Source organism: Ranitomeya variabilis, chromosome 6, assembly GCF_051348905.1.
Source record: "Ranitomeya variabilis isolate aRanVar5 chromosome 6, aRanVar5.hap1, whole genome shotgun sequence".
In the NCBI taxonomy this organism is placed as follows: Eukaryota; Metazoa; Chordata; class Amphibia; order Anura; family Dendrobatidae; genus Ranitomeya; species Ranitomeya variabilis.
Window position 1 is genome coordinate 473,813,582 of NC_135237.1, and position 19,799 is coordinate 473,833,380.

The 19,799-nt window shown below is 42.8% G+C and overlaps 1 protein-coding gene across 1 annotated transcript in view; it reads right to left on the reverse strand.

Moving 5' to 3' along the window:
* The window catches only part of PREX2 (phosphatidylinositol-3,4,5-trisphosphate dependent Rac exchange factor 2), a 487,967-nt gene that overhangs the window by 67,353 nt on the left and 400,815 nt on the right, over positions 1-19,799 (reverse strand). Inside the window, exon 37 of the mRNA XM_077270643.1 lies at positions 18,936-19,126. Coding sequence (XP_077126758.1) covers positions 18,936-19,126 — 191 coding nt within the window. The remainder of the gene's footprint in view (positions 1-18,935; positions 19,127-19,799) is intronic.

Below are 19,799 nucleotides of genomic sequence, written 5' to 3' on the forward strand. Positions count from 1 at the left end.
CACTATTTATGGAGATTAAATGTATTTCCCTCACCGGCATCGCAGTCATCTACATTATGTAACACACTGTCAAACTTCACTGTCAAAGTTTCCATTTCTTTCTTAGTGTATCAAATAATAAACCTATTACTGTTCTATAATTGAAGAAGGGAAATATGTCTGTAGGAAAATGCCTCCCATAATTAAAGCATCCATAAGATGAACTATTAAACAGTGATATTCTTCCTGGAGGAGGTACCACTGCAGTATTAAAAATGGAGCCTCCCTCTTAGCATTGACTGTTAATGGGAATCTTTCAATAGGGTTTGCTATGAAATGTCATGGCAGCATAAGGTAGCAGCTTATACACTGATTTCAGGGATGTATCACTTATTAGGCTGTGTTCTGATATTTTAATACAATGAATGTTTAATCAGCAAGAGATTATCTTTGCCCGGATTGGTGCTCGCATGAATCCTGGTCACGCCATACCCTACCACTGATTAGCAGTATGCTGTGAATATACAATGTACACAGACAGCGGTGGTGTGGGTGGATAGGAAAGGCTGGAGCCCTGGGCTTGCCCAGTGGTCGGAGGCTGGCATGGTGATAGTTTAGAAGAAGGCGGGGCAAGGATTAATTAGTGATAGGGCATTTATAAAGGGGGTTGGGGGAGGAGTTTATTACTTTTCCGCTTCTTGGTCACATAGCAAGCCACCCCACCTTAGAATGTCGTTCATGGACCAGTTCCTAAAAGGCCTGAGAACAGCGGCCAGCGCACACCCTCTGGGATGGCTTCATCTCTGCAGGAGCAGTGCTCCATGGCATCAGCGCAGGAGCCCCTCAAGGGACCCTTCAACCTGAGTGCTACGTTCCGGTTGGTCTGCCAGGTCCTGAGCTGGGAGGAATTCAGATGTGAGGCCTAGCTGTGAGGTGGTTAGCAGGCCTCTGCTTGTGACAGGGTGAAGCCTGCTACTGAGGCACCAAGAAATATGGGCAGCTTGCTTCTGCCATCAATAAGGATCTTCTCCAGAACCAGGCCTTGGCAGTATCTAACTGTGGACTGGCTTCCTGAGGTTCCCCCTCTTTATATCTCAGTCTGCTGGTTCACTCTCTCCATCAGCGCAATTTCCCAGTATCTCAGGGATATGGTCCCCCTCCCTTATCCCCACCTGCTGAGGATCCATCTGTCAGCAGTTCTGTCACTGATGTACATGACAGCCATCTGGATGCTGGATATTTGGCTAGTGGGACCACTGCTCCCATGTGGCCTGATGAGTATTATTCTATGTCTTGACCATTTCCCCTTATTCTTATGTTCCAGGGTGTGTCAGTAGTCAAAATGCAGGTGTGTTAGTCGCATTGTTGGGTACAGGGAGTGTTTTGGCTTCTCCTTTCCCCTTTAATTTTGTCTCAGGGCACAGTTGGCATCACGATGTGTCACAGAGTGGATTAGCAATCAAAGTACGTTGCAGCATGTAGTCAGTAGTCAAAGTGTGGGTGGTAATTTAGTACGGATCGGGGTTAAAGATATATTAGCTAATGTCAAGGAAATTTTGGCAAGACTGGAAGGTGGCGGGTGATCCCCGGCACAATTGTCTGCATGGGTCAGGTCAGTGGTGGGCACGGCCATTGATGTTAATAGTAGTTTGGGTAGGCCATCACAGGTGGTGGGCAGGTGTCAGTAACAGTACAGAAGGAAAGAAATAAAGGCAATAAAATTCATTTCGATGACAAGATGGGAACAAAGTGTACCTTTGCTTCGAAGGCCTGTCCACCTTAAAAAGAAGTGAGGGATTAGATTTGGAAAGATCAGTATGTCAATTTCTTTCCCTTTTGCCTCCTGAGAAGTTTAATTTAGGCAAAGGGAAAAAGGATGATAGTAAACAAAGAGTATGAGCAGAAGCGCAGATGGCCATTGGTACCACAAACGTTCAATAATTTAATGCAAGCAGTTGTGATTTTGGCAAGTGTCATAGGTAGGAAAGCACCTGAGAATTGTTCCCCCCTTTTTTGTTATTTTGATTCCATAAGTGAAACACATAGGGTTTATGGGGGTCAGGCATGTCTGAGGTATGACAAACTGTTTAGTCAGCGAAAGGCTATCATTCCGCCACTAGGTGAGATCAAAAAGATATTGGTCTTAATTTAAGAGTGATGGCCCCATCTAGGCATCCTTTTCAAATGAGGGCCGGTTCGGCCAGCCAATCAGGGAGTCAGGGAATGGGTAGCCAATCTGGATAGTAGGGAGGGAAGAAGCAAGGTTTGTGCTGGCAATTTAATGAGGGCCAATGTAAATTTAGATCCAGCTGTAAGTTTAAGCATCTCTCCTCCCATTGCAGCGGGACTTCGCATGGGCCGGACAATGTTTTTAGTAGACCAAGGGAAAGGTTACTCCCAGTAATTCCAAGGGGAGTGACACCGGTGAAGTTAACCACGATGCTTCCCTCTCTAAAAAGGTTCCCCAATAGGGAGAAGGCTGATTTACTGACATCAAGTTTCGATGTTAGTTTTCGGATTCCACCGCCTTCGTTTGAGATTCCTTGTAATTTAACCCCTTCACCCCCGGAGCTTTTTCCGTTTTTTCGTTTTTCGCTCCCCTCCTTCCCAGAGCCATAACTTTTTTATTTTTCCGTCAATATGGCCATGTGAGGGCTTATTTTTTGGGGGACGAGATGTACTTTTGAACGATACCATTGGTTTTACCATGCCGTGTAACGGAAAACGGGAAACAAATTCCAAGTGTGATGAAATTGCAAAAAAAGTGCAATCTCACACTTGTTTTTGTTTGGCTTTTTTGCTAGGTTCACTAAATGCTAAAACTAACCTGCCATTATGATTCTCCAGGTCATTACGAGTTCATAGACACCTAACATGTCTAGGTTATTTTTTATCTAAGTGGTGAAAAAAAATTCCAAAATTTGCTAAAAAAAAAAAAAAAATTGGCGTGATTTTCCGATACCCGTAGCGTCTCCAATTTTCATGATCTGGGATCAGGTGAGGGCTTATTTTTTGCGTACCAAGCTGTCATTTTTAATGATACCATTTTGGTGTAGATACGTTCTTTTGATCACCCGTTATTGCATTTTAATGCAATGTCGCGGCGACCAAAAAAACGTAATTTTGGCGTTTTGATTTCTTTTCTCGCTACGCCATTTAGCGGTCAGGTTAATCCTTTGTTTTTATTGATAGATCGGGCGATTCTGAACGCGGCAATACCAAATATGTGTATGGTATGTTTGATTTTTTTTTAATTGTTTTATTTTGATTGGGGCGAAAGGGGGGTGATTTGAACTTTTATATATATATATATATTTTTTTATATTTTTAAACACTTTTTTAAAAAATTTTTGGCATGCTTCAATAGCCTCCATAGGAGGCTAGAAGCATGCACAACTCGATCGGCTCTGCTACATAGAGGTGAAGCACAGATCACCTCTATGTAGCAGAAATCCAGGTGTACTTTGAGCGCCGACCACAGGGTGGCGCTCAAAGCGATCGGCCATCAACAACCATAGAGGTCTCAAGGAGACATCTGGTTGTTATGGCAATGCACCGCTGACCCCCGATCATGTGACGGGGGTCAGCAGTGCGAGTACTTCCGGCCGCACAGCCGGGAGCGCTAGTTAAATGCCGCTGTCAGCGCTTGACGGCGGCATTTAACTAGTTAATGGGCGCGGGCGGATCGCAATTCCGCTCGCGCTCATTGCGCGCACATGTCAGCTGTACAAAACAGCTGACATGTCGCGGCTTTGAGGTGGGTTCACCGCCGGAGCCCACCTCAAAGCAGGGGATCTGCCAGCTGACGTACTATTCCGTCAGCTGGCAGAAAGGGGTTAAAGAATTTGTGATCTGCTTACCATCAGTCTGCAGTGGTTTCAGAAACAGTGGCGAAGGAGGTAGCACTCGGCCAGATGGCGGGACCTTTTGATATGTGCCAATTCCTGTTTTGATAGTTTACAATGGTGAAAATGAATATCGAATCTGCCTTTAGGTTGTTTAGGTTACTTGGTTGTTTTTGGAACAACTTTGTTTATCCATGGGTTGATCACTTTCTTGTTCTTTGTTTGAAGTGTTTAGTACTTTTTTGGAGTGGGTGGTCCGTGATGTTTCTGTATCAATCATTAATTATTTGGATGATCTTTTGTGTTTTGGTCCTATGGATTCCCCGTTATGCGGGTCCACGCTTCATACCATGGAATGGTTTGCTAAGCTTTTAGGAGTCTCTTTGGCTCCAGGTAAGACGGAGGGGGCAACTATGTGTATTTGTGTTTTGGGCATGGCCACAGATTCTGAAAAATGGGAATTTCGACTCTTGGAGGAATACGTTTCCGCTCTTAGGTTGGAATTGGCTAGGGCCATGCGTCTAAAAAAGCTCACCATCCAAGCCATCCAATCTCCTTTTGGAAGCCTTAACTTTGCATGTACAGTGATGCCAATGGAGCGGGTTTTTTCAAATAGGTTAGCTAGTTTGACATCAGGGTTTGGGCCCTGCATAACTAGGTTGGATGAGCAAAAGGAGGATTTAGCAGTGTGTGAGAGTATTTTGAAATGTTATAATGGTTGCTCATTGTTAATGGATAAAGTTGTTGAAAGTTTGGACCTGGACTTGTTTACGGATGCAGCCAGCAGTTCAGGCTTCAAGGCTTATTTTTAAGGGCAGTGGTGCTCTGGTATGTGGCCGGAAGCATGGCGATTGTCAAGTCTAATGAAAAATGTGGCTCTACTTGAGATTTTTCCAATACTGATGGCAGTGACATTGTGGGTGCAGCACTTTAGGAAGAAATGTATTTGTTTTAATTGGGATAATATGGGCCTAGCATTAGCAATTAACAGTGCTATCGCTTCTTACCTTCCTGTGGTTCGGGTTCTTCGGTGACTGGTGTTGGAGTGCTTACTGTTAAATGCTTGTGTTGCAGCATCACATGTGCCATGTATTCAGTATTTGATTGTGGATTTCCTCTCTCATTTTTAGTGGGATCACTTCCATGCACTGGCTACGGACACGGAGATCAAAGGGTTGGACAGTCCTCCTTGGGTATAGATCTTGTCTTTCAAGCAGCTGAACCATTGATTAGGGCATCCCTTTCCGCTGGCAAATGGGCAGCATATCAGTCAGTTTGGGAGTTGTGGAAGAATTGGATAAGATCATTTAGTCGCGTGTTGTCTGAAGATGATCAGGCAGGATTATTGTTGCTATAGTTAAGTGAGGGAGAGTCTAAAAGGAGGTCAGCGTCAAAAGTATATAGTTCGGGTTGGCTTTTGTTTTTAAACTGCGTGACAATAGGGATTTAACAATATATGTTTTTTGGCAAAACAGGCCATTAGTGGTTTTCGCAGGGTGGGATGCGGAGAGATAGCAGTCCATTTCTTTTGGTTTGCTTGAATGTTTGGGTAAGGAGCTGTTGGTAGTGTGCAGTTCTGATTTAGAGGTAAAATTGTTTAAATTGTTTTTTTGGCATTTTTCGGGGGCTTTAATGGTCAGTGAGTTGGTCAACCCACTAAAAAGAAAAATGAAGTTCTTTTGGCAAAGGATGTGGTGGCTGCAGGTAGAGTGTTGGAATTTTGAATTCAAAAGTCAAAAACGGATCAGATTGGAAGAGGGAAGCGGGTGTTTTTAGGGGTTGCTCATGACTCGGTTATGTGCTCTTTACGTACCTTTGTGTGTTTTAGGAGGCTTTGCAATAAAGTGTACAGCCCGTTGTTATGTCATGAGGATGGTGCATTTTTGTCAAGGTACCATTTACCAGAATTATTTACGAGGTGTTGTTTGGGTTAGGATCCTTCTAGTTTTGCTCTTCATTCATTCCATATAGGTGCTGTTAGCCAAAGCTGCAGTTTGCAGTTTAAGTTCTGAAATAGGCAGATTTGAAGTTTTTTTATTGTATGCTAGACCTCATCCCTTGGTTGTGGTTTATTCAAATTTAGGAAATCACTTTAAGTATCTTAGAACTCCTTATGCCATTGTTTTTAGATAGGTTCCCCCCTTTTGATATGGATTATGGACCATGCCTGTCCAACATGTATTGGGGTGCTGCTCAGGCAAGTGTTAGAAGAGATGGGAGGCAGAACAGTTTTCTGAGAATAAGGCCGGAGACACACTGCTGCGAGATACAGCCGAGTCTCGCTGGTTAAAAGCAAGCTGTGGCACCTGCACTCCGGAGCGGAGCGTGCAGCTCCATGTATTGCTATGCAACTGCACGCTCCGCTCCGGAATGCAGGTGCCACAGCTTGCTTTTAACCAGCGAGACTCGGCCGTATCTCGCACCAGTGTGTCTCCGGCCTAAAGGCGGTTATCAGGTGGCTTGGTTTCATAGGGATGGGGTGGAACAGGGTTTTGAAAGAAGTTCACTGGTTTATTCGTTTATATCGGCCCTCAGATATTTTGTTTTTGCACATGGAGGGTAATGATTTAGGGGTTCACCCATGCAAGGCTTTGGTCAGAGATACTAAGCATGATTTTTAAAGCTTCAGACATCTTTTTCTGAGATTATTATAGTTTGGCCTGAGATCGTTCCCCATAGTGGAATGCCTGCTCAGTTGAGAAGTTGAATAAGACTCAAATAAAGGTGAAAAGGGCAATTTCACAAATGCTGCACCCAGTAAACTAAGTGATACATCACTGGAATTAAGGTCTTTTTTCCTACACTATGCTGCTCTCAGATGAGGTTGCAAAAACCAGGTGACAGATTCACTTTAAAGGGTTATTATTACCATTTCATTAGTTTAATTTATGGTATATCCATAACTCTTTTCTCGGGGAACAGTGTTCAGCACATGAAGAGAGAAGGGACTCTAGTGCCAACTATTTTTAATAGGAATCCTAAAAGTCAATACCGACTGTTTAAAAATCCTTGTCACATGATGTAGGATTAAAGTAATCTGCTGTCCCTTCCGCATAGCATAATAAACACCGCCATGTCTGTAACATGCACTCATGCAATAATCATCCCCCCCTGAAATTATACCCACACAACACCTGTAGTATAATTAACCCCCATCCCAGATTATAATCTAGTCCCCCACACATAGCACCCATCTTGTGTAAATATATACATTACACCAAAATTAATTGTTATACCTCCCATCCCAAAAGATCCAGAGTGCTGCCACATTAAGAACATAAGTTTAGTGCTGCCATCTGTGTGACACAACAAGATGCACAAAAACAAGTGGCAAACAAAAAGCCGTGCTCAGCAACCGGAGTACTACAGTGTGGGTGATCAAGCTCACCTGGTTGTGTCACAACCAGCCATGCAGAGTGGAATCTCCGAGTCCACAAGCACTGTGCTCCTCTTCAGTATGAGGCATCTAGAGGGGTGATGCTGCATGCAGAGACATATCTAGGGGGGTGAGCAGCCAGGGCACGTGCCCCGGGCGCAGACGACAGGGGGCGCAGTCGGGCCGCCTAATGTGGCGGTCTGACGTGTCTCCCCCTGCGGCTTCATTCTGTCACACCCAGACTGGGAGTCGGCCGTTCTTTGTGTCGGCTGTCAAGCTGACAGCTGGCACAGAGAAGCTGCAGCTCGCTGGTTCCCAGAGATCAATTGTACTCACAACTTACAGACACAAATACAATTGAAGCTTTGAATGCTGGGTCAGAGTGATGTCAGCAGTGTGATCATGTCATATGATCATGCTGCTGACATCACTCTCTGGCCCTGCAGAGGCGCAGATTGATGGTAAGATAAGGGGGATTGTATTTACCGCGTGGGGGGAGTATTTACTAGGTGTATGAGGTGTTTACAGGGGGTGCATTTACTATGTGTGTGTGTTTGGTTGTATTTAGTGTGTGAGGGTATTTACTGTGTGTATGGGGGGGTATTTACAGAGTGTGTAGGGGTAATTACTGTGATGGGGGTATTTAGTGTAACAGGGCTGGGGGAGATTTCGTGTAACGGGGGATGATTTGAGGACACAAGTTTGGGGAGTAAGGAAAGGACAGGTGCAGAGTACCTGGGGAGTAATTTGAAGACACAATATGAGGAGGAAGGTATGAGATGGGGGCATGTAAGGGGGATGGGTGCAGACACGGTATGGTGAGTGATGGTATGGGTGCGGACACAGATTGAGTAACGAGGGAAAAATGTATGCAAACACAGTATGGGGAGCGAGGGTGACGGGTTGGGTGCAGACACAGTATGGGGAGTCGGAGGGATGTGAAAGCAGGCAGTATGGATAGTGAGAGGGTAAATGTATGAGCAAGGAGGGGAAATATGTGAAGATACTATTGAGGGGAATAGTGCGAGGAGACAGTATGGGGGAAAAAAGTGTGAGTGGGCACAGAATAGAGACTGACTAGTGGGGGGTATAGCATGGGGAAACAGTGTAAAAGCATAGCCAGGAGGTCAACAGTATACCAAGCAGAGGGAGTGTGATGAGGGGGCACAGGTTAGAGCAGAGGCTGGCTGGCAAATTTTAGCCTGTGGGGCAAGCACACAGCAGTGGCCCATGAGTAGCGGCCCATCCTTAAAAGAGTTGTCAGATCTTAAGCTACATGTCTACAGTCACTCTGTGTGAATCCTCATATCGTACGCACTGTGCGCTGTGAAGATTCTCTGGTGCCGGTGCCGGGAACAGGTGGTCTTGTGACCGCAAGCATGCGATATATATTCCCTGCCACATTCTGACTAGATTGTTTCTGGCCTTGTTCAATACAGTTGCATTAGGCCATGCAAGTCTAGTCAGCATGTGACCCACATGTTTGTAAATCACAAACTTGCAGTCACACACCCTATGAATAACCACAGCACTGTGAGCAATGTAAGGATTCACAAGTCTGTAGTCACATAGAATGACAGAGTGAATGCACCAATGACACACACACTGTGACACAGATGCACAGCCCCACTGTATAATGACACACACACGCACAGCCCCACTATATAATGACACACACACACACAGCCCTACTGTATAATGACACACACACACATGCACAGCCCCACTGTATGACATATGCACAGCCCCACTGTATAATGACACACACAGCCCCACTGTATGACACACACATGCACAGCCCCACTGTATAATGACACACAAATGCACAGCCCCACTGTATAATGATGCACACACACATGCACAGCCCCACTGTATAATGACACATGAACAGCCCCACTGTATAATGACACACACAGCCCCACTGTATGACACACACACGCACAGCCCCATTGTATAATGACACACACAAATGAACAGCCCTACTGTATAATGACACATGCACAGCCCCACTGTATAATGACACACACAAACGCACAGCCCTACTGTATAATGAAACACACACACAGAGACCCACTGTATGACACACACCCACAGCCCCACTGTATGACGCACACAAATGCACAGCCCCACTGTATAATGACACACACACGCCCAGCCCCACTGTATAATGACACATATACACACACACAGGAAAACACACATACACACAGGATAACACACCCACACACATAGGAAAACACACACACACACACACACATAGGACAACACACACCGGAAAACACACACACACACACAGGAAAACACATACACATGCATACACACAGGAAAACACACATACACAAACATAGGAAAACACACAGAGGAAAACGCACATACCCAGAAAAAACACATACTCTGACCTGTCATTTTAAATTTGTCAAATGCCCCCTCCCTCTGCTACTTAGCACAGCAAAAGTTGAGATGGGCAGCTGGAGAGGTTACCCAGAGTGTGCTGGGCAGTGGGCACACAGGACAGCTACCTCTCATCTTCTCCTGCTGTCCTGTGCTGCTGCCCTCTGCAGGCTGATGCTCCTCCCCCTCGAGGTCCTGGCTGAGCGGACATCGGAGACAGATCTGCACACAGAAGAGGAGGATGCTGTGTGCCATCACTATGTAAGTAATGCACCCTCCTCCTCTTCTTAGTTGTGTGCCAGGAGCTGCCCCGTCTCACCGCTGCATGCACATTACTGAAGCCGGCCATGGCTCCAGCCACAGGTGCAGGCTGCACGTCCTTCTCCTTCTGGGCCTGCTCATCACATACTGCTGCAGCCTGCATGTTGGGGCAGCTGGCGGGATGACGCAACCGCACACTACAGGTGCACTATGTATTAAAATCACTGCCGGACCTCCAGCGGCCCTGTGCAGCTGCTTAGGCACCGGCCCGGGGGGCATATGCATTCCTGCCACCCGGCCCAGCCAGCCCCTGGTTTAGAGACTGGGCCCTATAGGGGGTCTCAGTGTGAGAGGACAGTGTGAAGAGGGGACCCAGTATGGACAGGAGGGGGAAGTGTGGAGGGCATGTCCTATAATAGAGACAGTGTGGGGTAATATTTTGTGCAGGGAATATAGAAAGGGACAATTATTAATTCAGGGGCTCAGCATAGGGCAGATATTTTCATTCAGGAGCATAATAATTACACTGCTATCTTTCAGGGCATCATGTGGGGATGTGCTGCACAAGACCGGAGAAAATGGAAGTCTGTAGCGCCCACTGTGGATGAGAAAACTCATGAAGTCTGGACAAGATGAAGAAGAAAAGAAAGAGAATGACTCTAGAGACAATATAATTTATAAAGTACTTGGATGGGAATGTTATTTGTGATACTGACTAATTCTCATGCTTTTATTTATTATATGAGCAATAAAGAGGTTGTCTAAGTTTGTGATGAATTTGTAGTCATTCTATGTGACTGCAGACTTCTGAACTCTCACACTGCGCATTAAACGCTGTTAAGATTCTCTCGTGCCAGCGATTTGCATACATGCGGTCACATGCTGACTAGACATGCGTAACTTCACTCAATGAAAATTAATTGAGTGTGGCTGGACAAGTCTACTTGGAATGTGGCCAGAAGTATACAAATCACATACTTGGCAAAGGGAGAATCCTAAAAGTCTGCCTGCAGCCACCTATAGTGACTGCAGTCTTTCATCTGAAACCTGAATGCAAACTTTAATTATAAAATGAAACCCTGCAGCTAATCCTAACAGCGTGTAATATCCTCACTGTCATTATTCAGTTTTGCTTGCAGATCCTATCACATGACCACTGCACTCATATGCGATTTTCAGCTGTAAAGTGACAACGAGCTTCTCTTCCTGCTTCTCTCAGTTTTTCACTGAACATTGAATTAGGTCGAGCAGCTCGCCGGCATGTGACTAAGTGTGCAAATCGCATATGTTCTCGGGGGGCTCCAAACTGAACTCTTGCCTCGGGTGCCAGAAAACCTAGATACGCCTCTGGCTGCATGAGTCCGACTTACAGATTGTGATGCGATCACAGATGATTTACTCATTTTGGCCCTCTCCATATAATATGCCATGCAGAAGTACATCGCTTCTGAGCACTGGTGTAAACAATCCCATCCTGTAATTCATTGCTCCTCTGTCTCTCTAGGTGCAGTCTCATCCTGCAGAATATCACTCCACTCAGTCTCTCTAAATACAGCTCTTCCTGCAGTATTTCAGTCCTCTCAACCCCTCTATACATCCTTTTGTGAGTTCCTTTCAAACCCTCTATATTTAGCCTCATCCCACAATATATTACTCCTCACATCTTCCTCTATATACAGTTGCAACATGCAGTATATTACTTCTCGCAATAAATATATCATTAGAAAGGGTAAAGAGAGGGCGCAATAGCGCAGTTGCCAACATAACAATTAGTTTACTGTAAGGTAAAATTCTCACCTTTACATGTTGTGGGTATGCACAACACATATAGTAAGTATGATAGGAGGGCTGCAGATGGCACCGAACTCGCAAAGGATCTTCAAGAAATTCTGGATAGGATATTCAAGATGCCGACAATTCCGCGCTCCGCCAAAATCAGGCAAGGGAATCACAGAGTTCAGAAGAGTTGCATACTTTATTTAAGGCTATAAAACTATGCATTTCGTGGACGTCCTGTCCACTTCCTCAGGTACATAGCCTATGTAACGTGTAGTTTTATAGCCCCGAATAAAGTATGCAACTCTTCTGAACTCTGATTCCCTTGCCTGATTTTGGAGGAGCGCGGAATTGTTGGCATCTTGAATATCCTAGGCATCTTGAATATCCTATCCAGAATAAATATATAATCTAATGTGGCTGCACCATAGCCAGCCCGGTCCATGCACAATGACATCTCCTGAGTCCAGACCATAGTCGCCTGTGCTCATGTTTGGTGGGTGGCAAAAAGTGCATTTTCAACACAAGCGCACAACATGCTACTGCATTAGTGTATATTATAGATTCTGATGCAATTGCACATTTAAAGGTACTGTGCTGCTAAAGAATAGGTGGCTGGATGATCCTGAACAATTCCTGTACTTGTACCTATTAAGGCTTGTCATAGTGCTTTAGCAGCGCTATACTTTTCTTTAACTTTTAAGACTTAAGAAACAGAGGGCATCGCTAATACATAACTGAACTGAAGGGGTTCTCCTAAAGCATGCTGCATGGCAATGGAGAAAATAGAAAAGAAAAAGATGCATGCTAAAAAAATAGGGAACTCCCAGGAAAATATATAAAATTTGAACTTTATTAATGTAAACAACAAATCACGTGCAACAAGACAGACTCATAAAAACATTTAAAAAACAAAAACCGGTTCAATAGCTGGTTATGAGGTTGGTACGGCAATAACCTACCTCCACAGAAGTTCACAAAAATCCAAGTGGCAGTATATCAGTATATAATACAAGCAGAAAAATTTCATATAAACAAAGATTCATGAGAAAACAGAACATTGATATGTACTCTTAGTAAGTGGTTAAACCCATGAACCCATAGATGCGAAAAAAACATGCACAATATGAAGACAGTAGAAGGCTAAATAACCCTATTCACAACACCATATCAGGATTTAAGGAACAGCAGCTGTGACTGAAATCCAAAAATGGCAGCTGGTTGTGGACTACCAGAAGGTTTAACCCCTGAAGAAGACACGTATTTAAGCATCATAATGGTTTTCAGCCCCACAAAAGTAGTTGACTCAACTGTTTTCATCTCTGAACCAATCTGGCTCTAGAACAGTGTATTTGGATCGCACTTGGCCATGCAAGTCAATGAATAATTATAAAATCTCGGACTTCTCTCGGATTACATCTGAGTGCATTCGAATTTCCTCACACTGAGACAATGAAGAACATGGAGAGCTTTTTTCTTCAGCTTCTCCTTATCCTAGAGAATCAGATCGCACTATGCTCACACTCTGACCGGAGTTTGATCTGAGTTTAAATTTCCATAATGGACCCGATTCTCCTGGATCAGAAAATTTATGGTCATGTGCACCTGCCCTCAAAGCTATATTTTCACAATTTCTCTGCATAAACAATGTGCGGTAAAATTTATGACTTTTTAATACCAAAAAACTGGCACAAAAGACCAGATATACTGTATTTTCCCCAAAGTGCACACTCTACAATTTATTACAATTTAGTAGCTTGCACCACAAAAAGTCTCAACTCAGTTTCTAATGGGAACCTCGTAAAATTTGACAATAATGTAAAATAAAATGCAGCTTCTTCCTAAAAAGTTGCCTTTTGTTCCTTTGTCTTTTACATTCTGCGCACACTTTCTGTGTTTCTCCCTCATAATAGCTTATAATAACTGAATCCCACTTTAAATTGACACTTCTGTTTAGAACCACGTTACTAATCTCCTAACACAATCTTGTACAACCTATTAAAAATTACAATGCGGTGAAGGTTTATTTGAATCTTCTTGTGAAAGCACAGCATATTATAGGAATAGGTCAATTTCTCTTTTATTGAAGAAGAACATGGCATATTTTAGTCAGTAGTAACGGGACCAGGAGGAGGAAGGTAGAGAACGTTGCCCTCATTAATACACTGGACCCATATAACTCTATATCCGCTGTATTCTGGGTCAATCATTGCATCCCAGATTTCACTACCACTGTCCACCTAAACAAGTGATGTTACGAAACACATCATTTACCATTATGTTCGTCATCTAGCTTTCCCAAAACGTGACAAATCGTCCAAGAGAACTCTAGAGAAACATTATACAAGATTACGTTCACTTATCTTCATTAACCACACAATTAGACCTCATTACAATAATTATTGCTTACATAATTACAACCTACTTTTCTTTAATCATGTTTTACTGCAGCCTTAAACAGGCAATTAATTCCTTCCATATCATTTACATTAAATATGCAGATTTTAGCATTACAGTTATTAACAATTAGCATATATGTTTTTCAGTCTAGTTAATCCGAGTACATCTGTTCACTGCCATTCATAAGAGAGTAGATGTATTAGCGACGAATCCATCTCCCGATGCCCCTGTGTACAGTTAATGAGCTGAAATTGGCACTACATATGTTGAGTGCGGGAAGAAGCTACACGCAGCTATTAGCTTCCACATATTCACTACACTCCTGGGTTACAAAGGGTGACTGACTAATAGCCAAAGGTTTTCTACCAAGTTGGTTAATTATTACAGTAAATTTCCAAAGTGAATATATTTTATCCATTGGAGATTTGCTTGAAGAATCATTGTAGGATGCCCCAAAGACTGCAGTTACTGATGCAGCATCTCTCATTTAGAATCAAATTAACAAATAAATGCTTTGTCTACCACTTCTAATAGCAAAGAAATGAAGCAATGCTGCAAATATTTCTTAGCCGTTATTTAAAATGCCCTACCACTTTCTGCATACAGATTCCATAAGGACCTTTATGCACCAGGTTGATGCAACTGCCGCTCTTTGGTAAACACTGCATGAACTTGTTTGGTAGTTTGACCTTCCAGATTGTATTCCTCTTGCCCTTTTGTCGCATTATTCTTCTGACCTATATCAGAGCAATGTGTAGGCATCTATGGTCACTGGAGGTCAGTGTTCGTCACACACAGCATGTGATATGTTATAGCATGTTTTTATAAATTGTAGCACACGAATAGCCATGTCAGTGTATGAATGTCAAGACTGAAGAGGCAACCTCACAGGCTAGAGAAAAGAAATCATGCTTCAAAGGTAACACCCACTGAGCTCTGAACTTGCAGCTTCACAAGCAGTAATGTCATAGGAAGCAGGTCATAAAAGATAAAGAAACAACACAGAACCTAATGGAAAAAAAGGAACCTTTTCAAGTACACGGGCTGGAATCTAAATTCCTATATGACATTCTTAACATAGTTGTCCAAGTTAAAAGAGTATTTTCATGTTATGAAATCGGTATACTCGAAAGCTTAATAATAAGCAATTGAGTGGCTTTATCTATCAGGTGTAATTCTCCTGCAATGAGCATTCTTACATAGCTTACAGCTTGTTGAAGGTGAAATGATCTATGTAATTCCTAATATTAAAGAATAAAGATGACACATTTCTTTTGTATTTTAGGCAAAAAAATATTGTAATTTGTTTGCATTAAAAAAATTACAAATAGGGAAATGGGCTGATGGAAAAGATTGAGCACCCCGCATGGTTAGTACCTAGTAGCACTCCCTTTTCAAAGTGTCATAGCTAGAAAATGCTTTTTGTAGCCATCCAAGACTCTTAATTCTTGTTTGAGGGATTTTCATCCATTCTTCCTTGGAAAATTCTTCCAGTTCTGTCAGATTCCTGGGTCGTCTTGCATGCACTGCTATTCTGAGGTCTAGCCACAGATTTTCAATGATGTTCAGTGGACTATGTGGGCCATGACAAGCCCCTCTGCTATTGTGTGTTAAATTCCAGTGTTAGAGATTGACAGCGGGATTTAACATGTTAACAGCTGTGGGTGGAGCTCCATTCTACCCACAGACCTTAGAGGCAGATGGTGGCTGAATAATTCAGCCATCAGCTGCCGGTAAAGATAAAAGCCCGCATTGAAGTCAGGGACCCGACATATGACATAACAGAAGACAGGGGTTAATTTATAAACATATATATTTTCATCTTTTACATTGTAAAATTTTAAAAATTACAAAAAGGAATATGGGCCAATACAAAAGTTTGTGCACCCTTTAGAGATTTGCATGCTCAGATAACTTTGACCAAGGCTTAATTAGTCAGTTAGGGTTATGTATAAAGATGTTGCATGTAATTAGAGAACAGTTCATGAATTTATGCACCCGCTATCTGCTGTATGTAATTCCCACCAAGTTATTGTTCAGTAAAATACAGTTTATTCTTAAGTGGTGGGTTCCCTCTTTGAACTTTGCAAGACCTGTCTTGGCCAGCCAAAGTCACTGGCAGCATGCAGCCTACAGCAAGAGGCGCCGACCTAAAGAGAGTGAAGTGGAAAGTATGATGGAGAACAACAGGAGGAGATGCTAGAAAATGGGAGGCGCGACATAGTAGACCCACACCCTGTGAAAGGAGGAGCAGAGACCCATGATGCACGGCAACAAGAAAGTCAGCTGAATAACAGGGTGCCAGGTGTTGCACCCCCACCGATCTGGTATTGATGACCTATCCTAAGATAGGTCACCAATATTAAAAACCTGGACAACCTTTCAAGCCTGGTTATGAGTGCTACCTTTGGACCCACTGTAGCTACACCTCTGACAGCTCACATAAATCATAGAAACATAGAACAAGGGGAACTAAATACATGAAGGTGATTTTTTTTTAAGACAGAGCCTTCATTAAAATTTCCTTGATTGATAGTCATCTTTTTCTTATGACTTGAACATATCCGTCAGATGGTCAGCCCTTATGTTAATTGGTAAGCACACTGTCACTGGCAATCTGAAGGTTGAGCCTTATTATAGCTAATAGGAAGAAATAAGAACACTTACAAACAATTTTAATCCAGTTTGAAAAGCAATCTCATTTTAGAAATTAGTATAACTTCAAAACAGACTTAATTACTGCGTAATTTTACAATTATAATGAGCACTGATGGCAAAGAGAGCTCAGTGCATGCGGATATGCTTACTGTGTGGGTAATGGGCACTGAGCCAAACTCAGAGGAAGATGTCCTACTTGGGCAGTAGATAACTAACACAATGATATCAAACAAACAGATAATATTACTCTATCTACTTTTTTATATATTTCTAATTTGAAAACTATATCACCGAGGCCAGAAAGTTTCCTATTTTTAGTTTGTCGCAATCTGTATCATCTAGTAGCACAAAATCTCATATTAGGATTATGTAAAGACTTGACTTTTGAATTGAAAAGGTTAAAAAAGTAAATTTGTCATCAAGGAAAACAAACAAAAAAAACCTACACAAGTAATTTGTGAGAATAAAAGATTACTAAAGTAATGAATCACAAGAGAAACATTGTGGTTACACTTGTGAATGTCCATTGCTAATAGTCCAACAAATTCATTAATTCTAAACGTCATGTTTTCTATTGAACACATCTTTTTTTATGCCTAATTAAGAGTTAAATGAGACATTCCGAAGATTTGTATTATGTTTGTCAGCTTTGTACTTTTAAAAGTCAGCTTGGTCTAAAATCTACTTTCCCATATAAATTGTGAAAAAAATATATTTATTTTTCAAACAAAATGTCATTCTGCACTTAAGAATAACAACAAGCATAGCTATTTTTTAACTCTACTTTTGGTATGTCAAAGACATACGGTATATAAAAAATTGTCATTCATGGTGGTCTATGTTGGAGACCCCAGAATGGAGACGATGCATTGCTCTCGTGAGCACCGTGCTCCATGGGCTCTGATCAGAGTCATTTAACCTTTTTTTGGATTGGGTGAAGAAAAGCCATAGAATGTAATGTCCAAAGCCTATTTTTTACATTTGTCAATTTTTTTATAGGTAAAAAACAGAAGTAAAGCCTTTAGGAAGGACATTCATAGCTCAAAGGTAAACATATATGGTCCAAAATGGGTTATAAAAAAAATTAAGCAAAATTTCACAATCCCACCACTCCCCACTGCCTGGCATTGCGCTCTCATTTTTGGCACTGCCTGGTCCTCTGGTCGCTACTTCCTACTGCAATGATGATGTCTCCAACTTAAATACGTGTGTCCACTGTAGCCAATTACTGGGTATAGTGGTCACAAAGACATTGTTGCACCAGGAAGTAGAGACTGGTGGGGAACCAAGCAACATTGAAATGGGAGCATCTGGAAAATGGTGAGTTAAGGATTGCTCCTTTTATTTTTTTTCACACATTTTGAGATGGATGTAAAAATTCCTCCCCTCCAATTTCCTATCCCTGGAAACCATTGTTTCGCTCTTCTGAATCTAATCCCCATTAAAAAATTCAATGTGTTAAATGGACCTTACTGTGCAATGATAATGTACCTGTTATGCTGCTGCAATGTAGGTAGGTGCAGGCTTCACTAGATGGCAGTAGAGAGGACGCAGGAATGCACTTAAACAGAGCTGACCTGCAGTGCAGCAGTGAGGCTACCACAGGTGGCAGCAGAATAGTCAAAACAAGCCTGGTCATATCCTAGACTGAAGTGCAGTACCAAAGGAATAAGCAAACGCGCGGTCAGAGACAAGCCAGGGGGTCAGTAACGGTCAGGAGTGGATAAGCCAAAAGACAAATGACAGAAACGGGTCAGGATACAAGCCAAGTCAAACCAGGGAGTCTGCACACTAACAGGAAACACTGAGTCAAGACGGGAACAGGGGAAAACAGAGACACGGGTTCAGGCAGCAAATGCAGGAGGGCCAATCAGAGCAATCAGAGTCAGCGACAGCAGCACTAGTCAGAACCTATAACTGACATCGCCTGCAGGACACATCGGGGATAAATAGCCAACCTGAGACTAGATTGAGGCTGAGAAAAGTTAACCCCTGACATGATCAGACCGGGAAAAGGGGAGACAGGACTCAAAATCCGGTCTGGATCATGACAATACCATTCCAACTATTTATCTCCATGGGTTCTCATTGCTTGTATGTTTATTTGCATCAGGATTCAGGAAGTATATAATTATTAACATATGAAATATTGTTGTTATTTTGTGTGTTCAGCAACTGATAATTATTTCTATCATAACTACAAATATAAATGTAATAACAGAGAAGATCAAATCAGTGGTTTTACATACCTGTGCACCCCACTATTGCACATTATAACATGGCATGCTCCAAGCCGGTTGCTAAGTTCTGAAGACACTGAGAGCAGACCTACGCCTGAGGCACTGCAGGCTGTGTAGGCGCATGCTGCTGTACGCTTTGAGTGTATGAATGAATCCACCAGCCGATACAGTTCATCCAAAGCATTGAGCGGCCTCATCAGCTACAACATGGAGACATAAAAAAGGTGATTTTCTTGTAATATGTGGCAGTATACATCATACATGCAATACATGTGAACGTAAGGTATTGTAGTCAGAAAATATGTAGACCATGGAGTCATTAAACTCACTAATTATTTTATTCATGGAAGTATATTGAGATAATGTTTGCTATGTGACATGATTGCTCAAGATCCAAGAAGTATTGTTTCTCCTTGCGGAGAGTGACATGTTAAGCATGTTGAGGTGAGGAGTCTTAAAGTCGCAATGCTCTGTTAGGACTGGTGGAACGCACCAAATAATAGTAATAGGGAATATGAGGTGCGTTCACAGTCCGGGGTCCACCGTACAGAGATGACACCTGCTGCTGAGTAATGGCGGACGGACGCTTGCTCACACGTGGGTTAGACCTCACCCAGTGTGAATAGAAGCGAACTGTGTTGCTTCACAGAGTCGCCACAAATATGCTGTGCCCTGTTAGCAGTCACAGAGTGCAGCTGAAAGACACTAGTGGGATCCCTATGAATCACCCCCACTATGAATCACCCCCACTAAGCTGGTGATTGGACCCGCTCTGACCCTCGGTGGCTTTTGAGCCCGCGCCTGAGGACACCCTGAGTCAGATGCTGAGTCCAAGTGGGAATTCCCACCCTACACTGACAGGCTGTCAGGAAA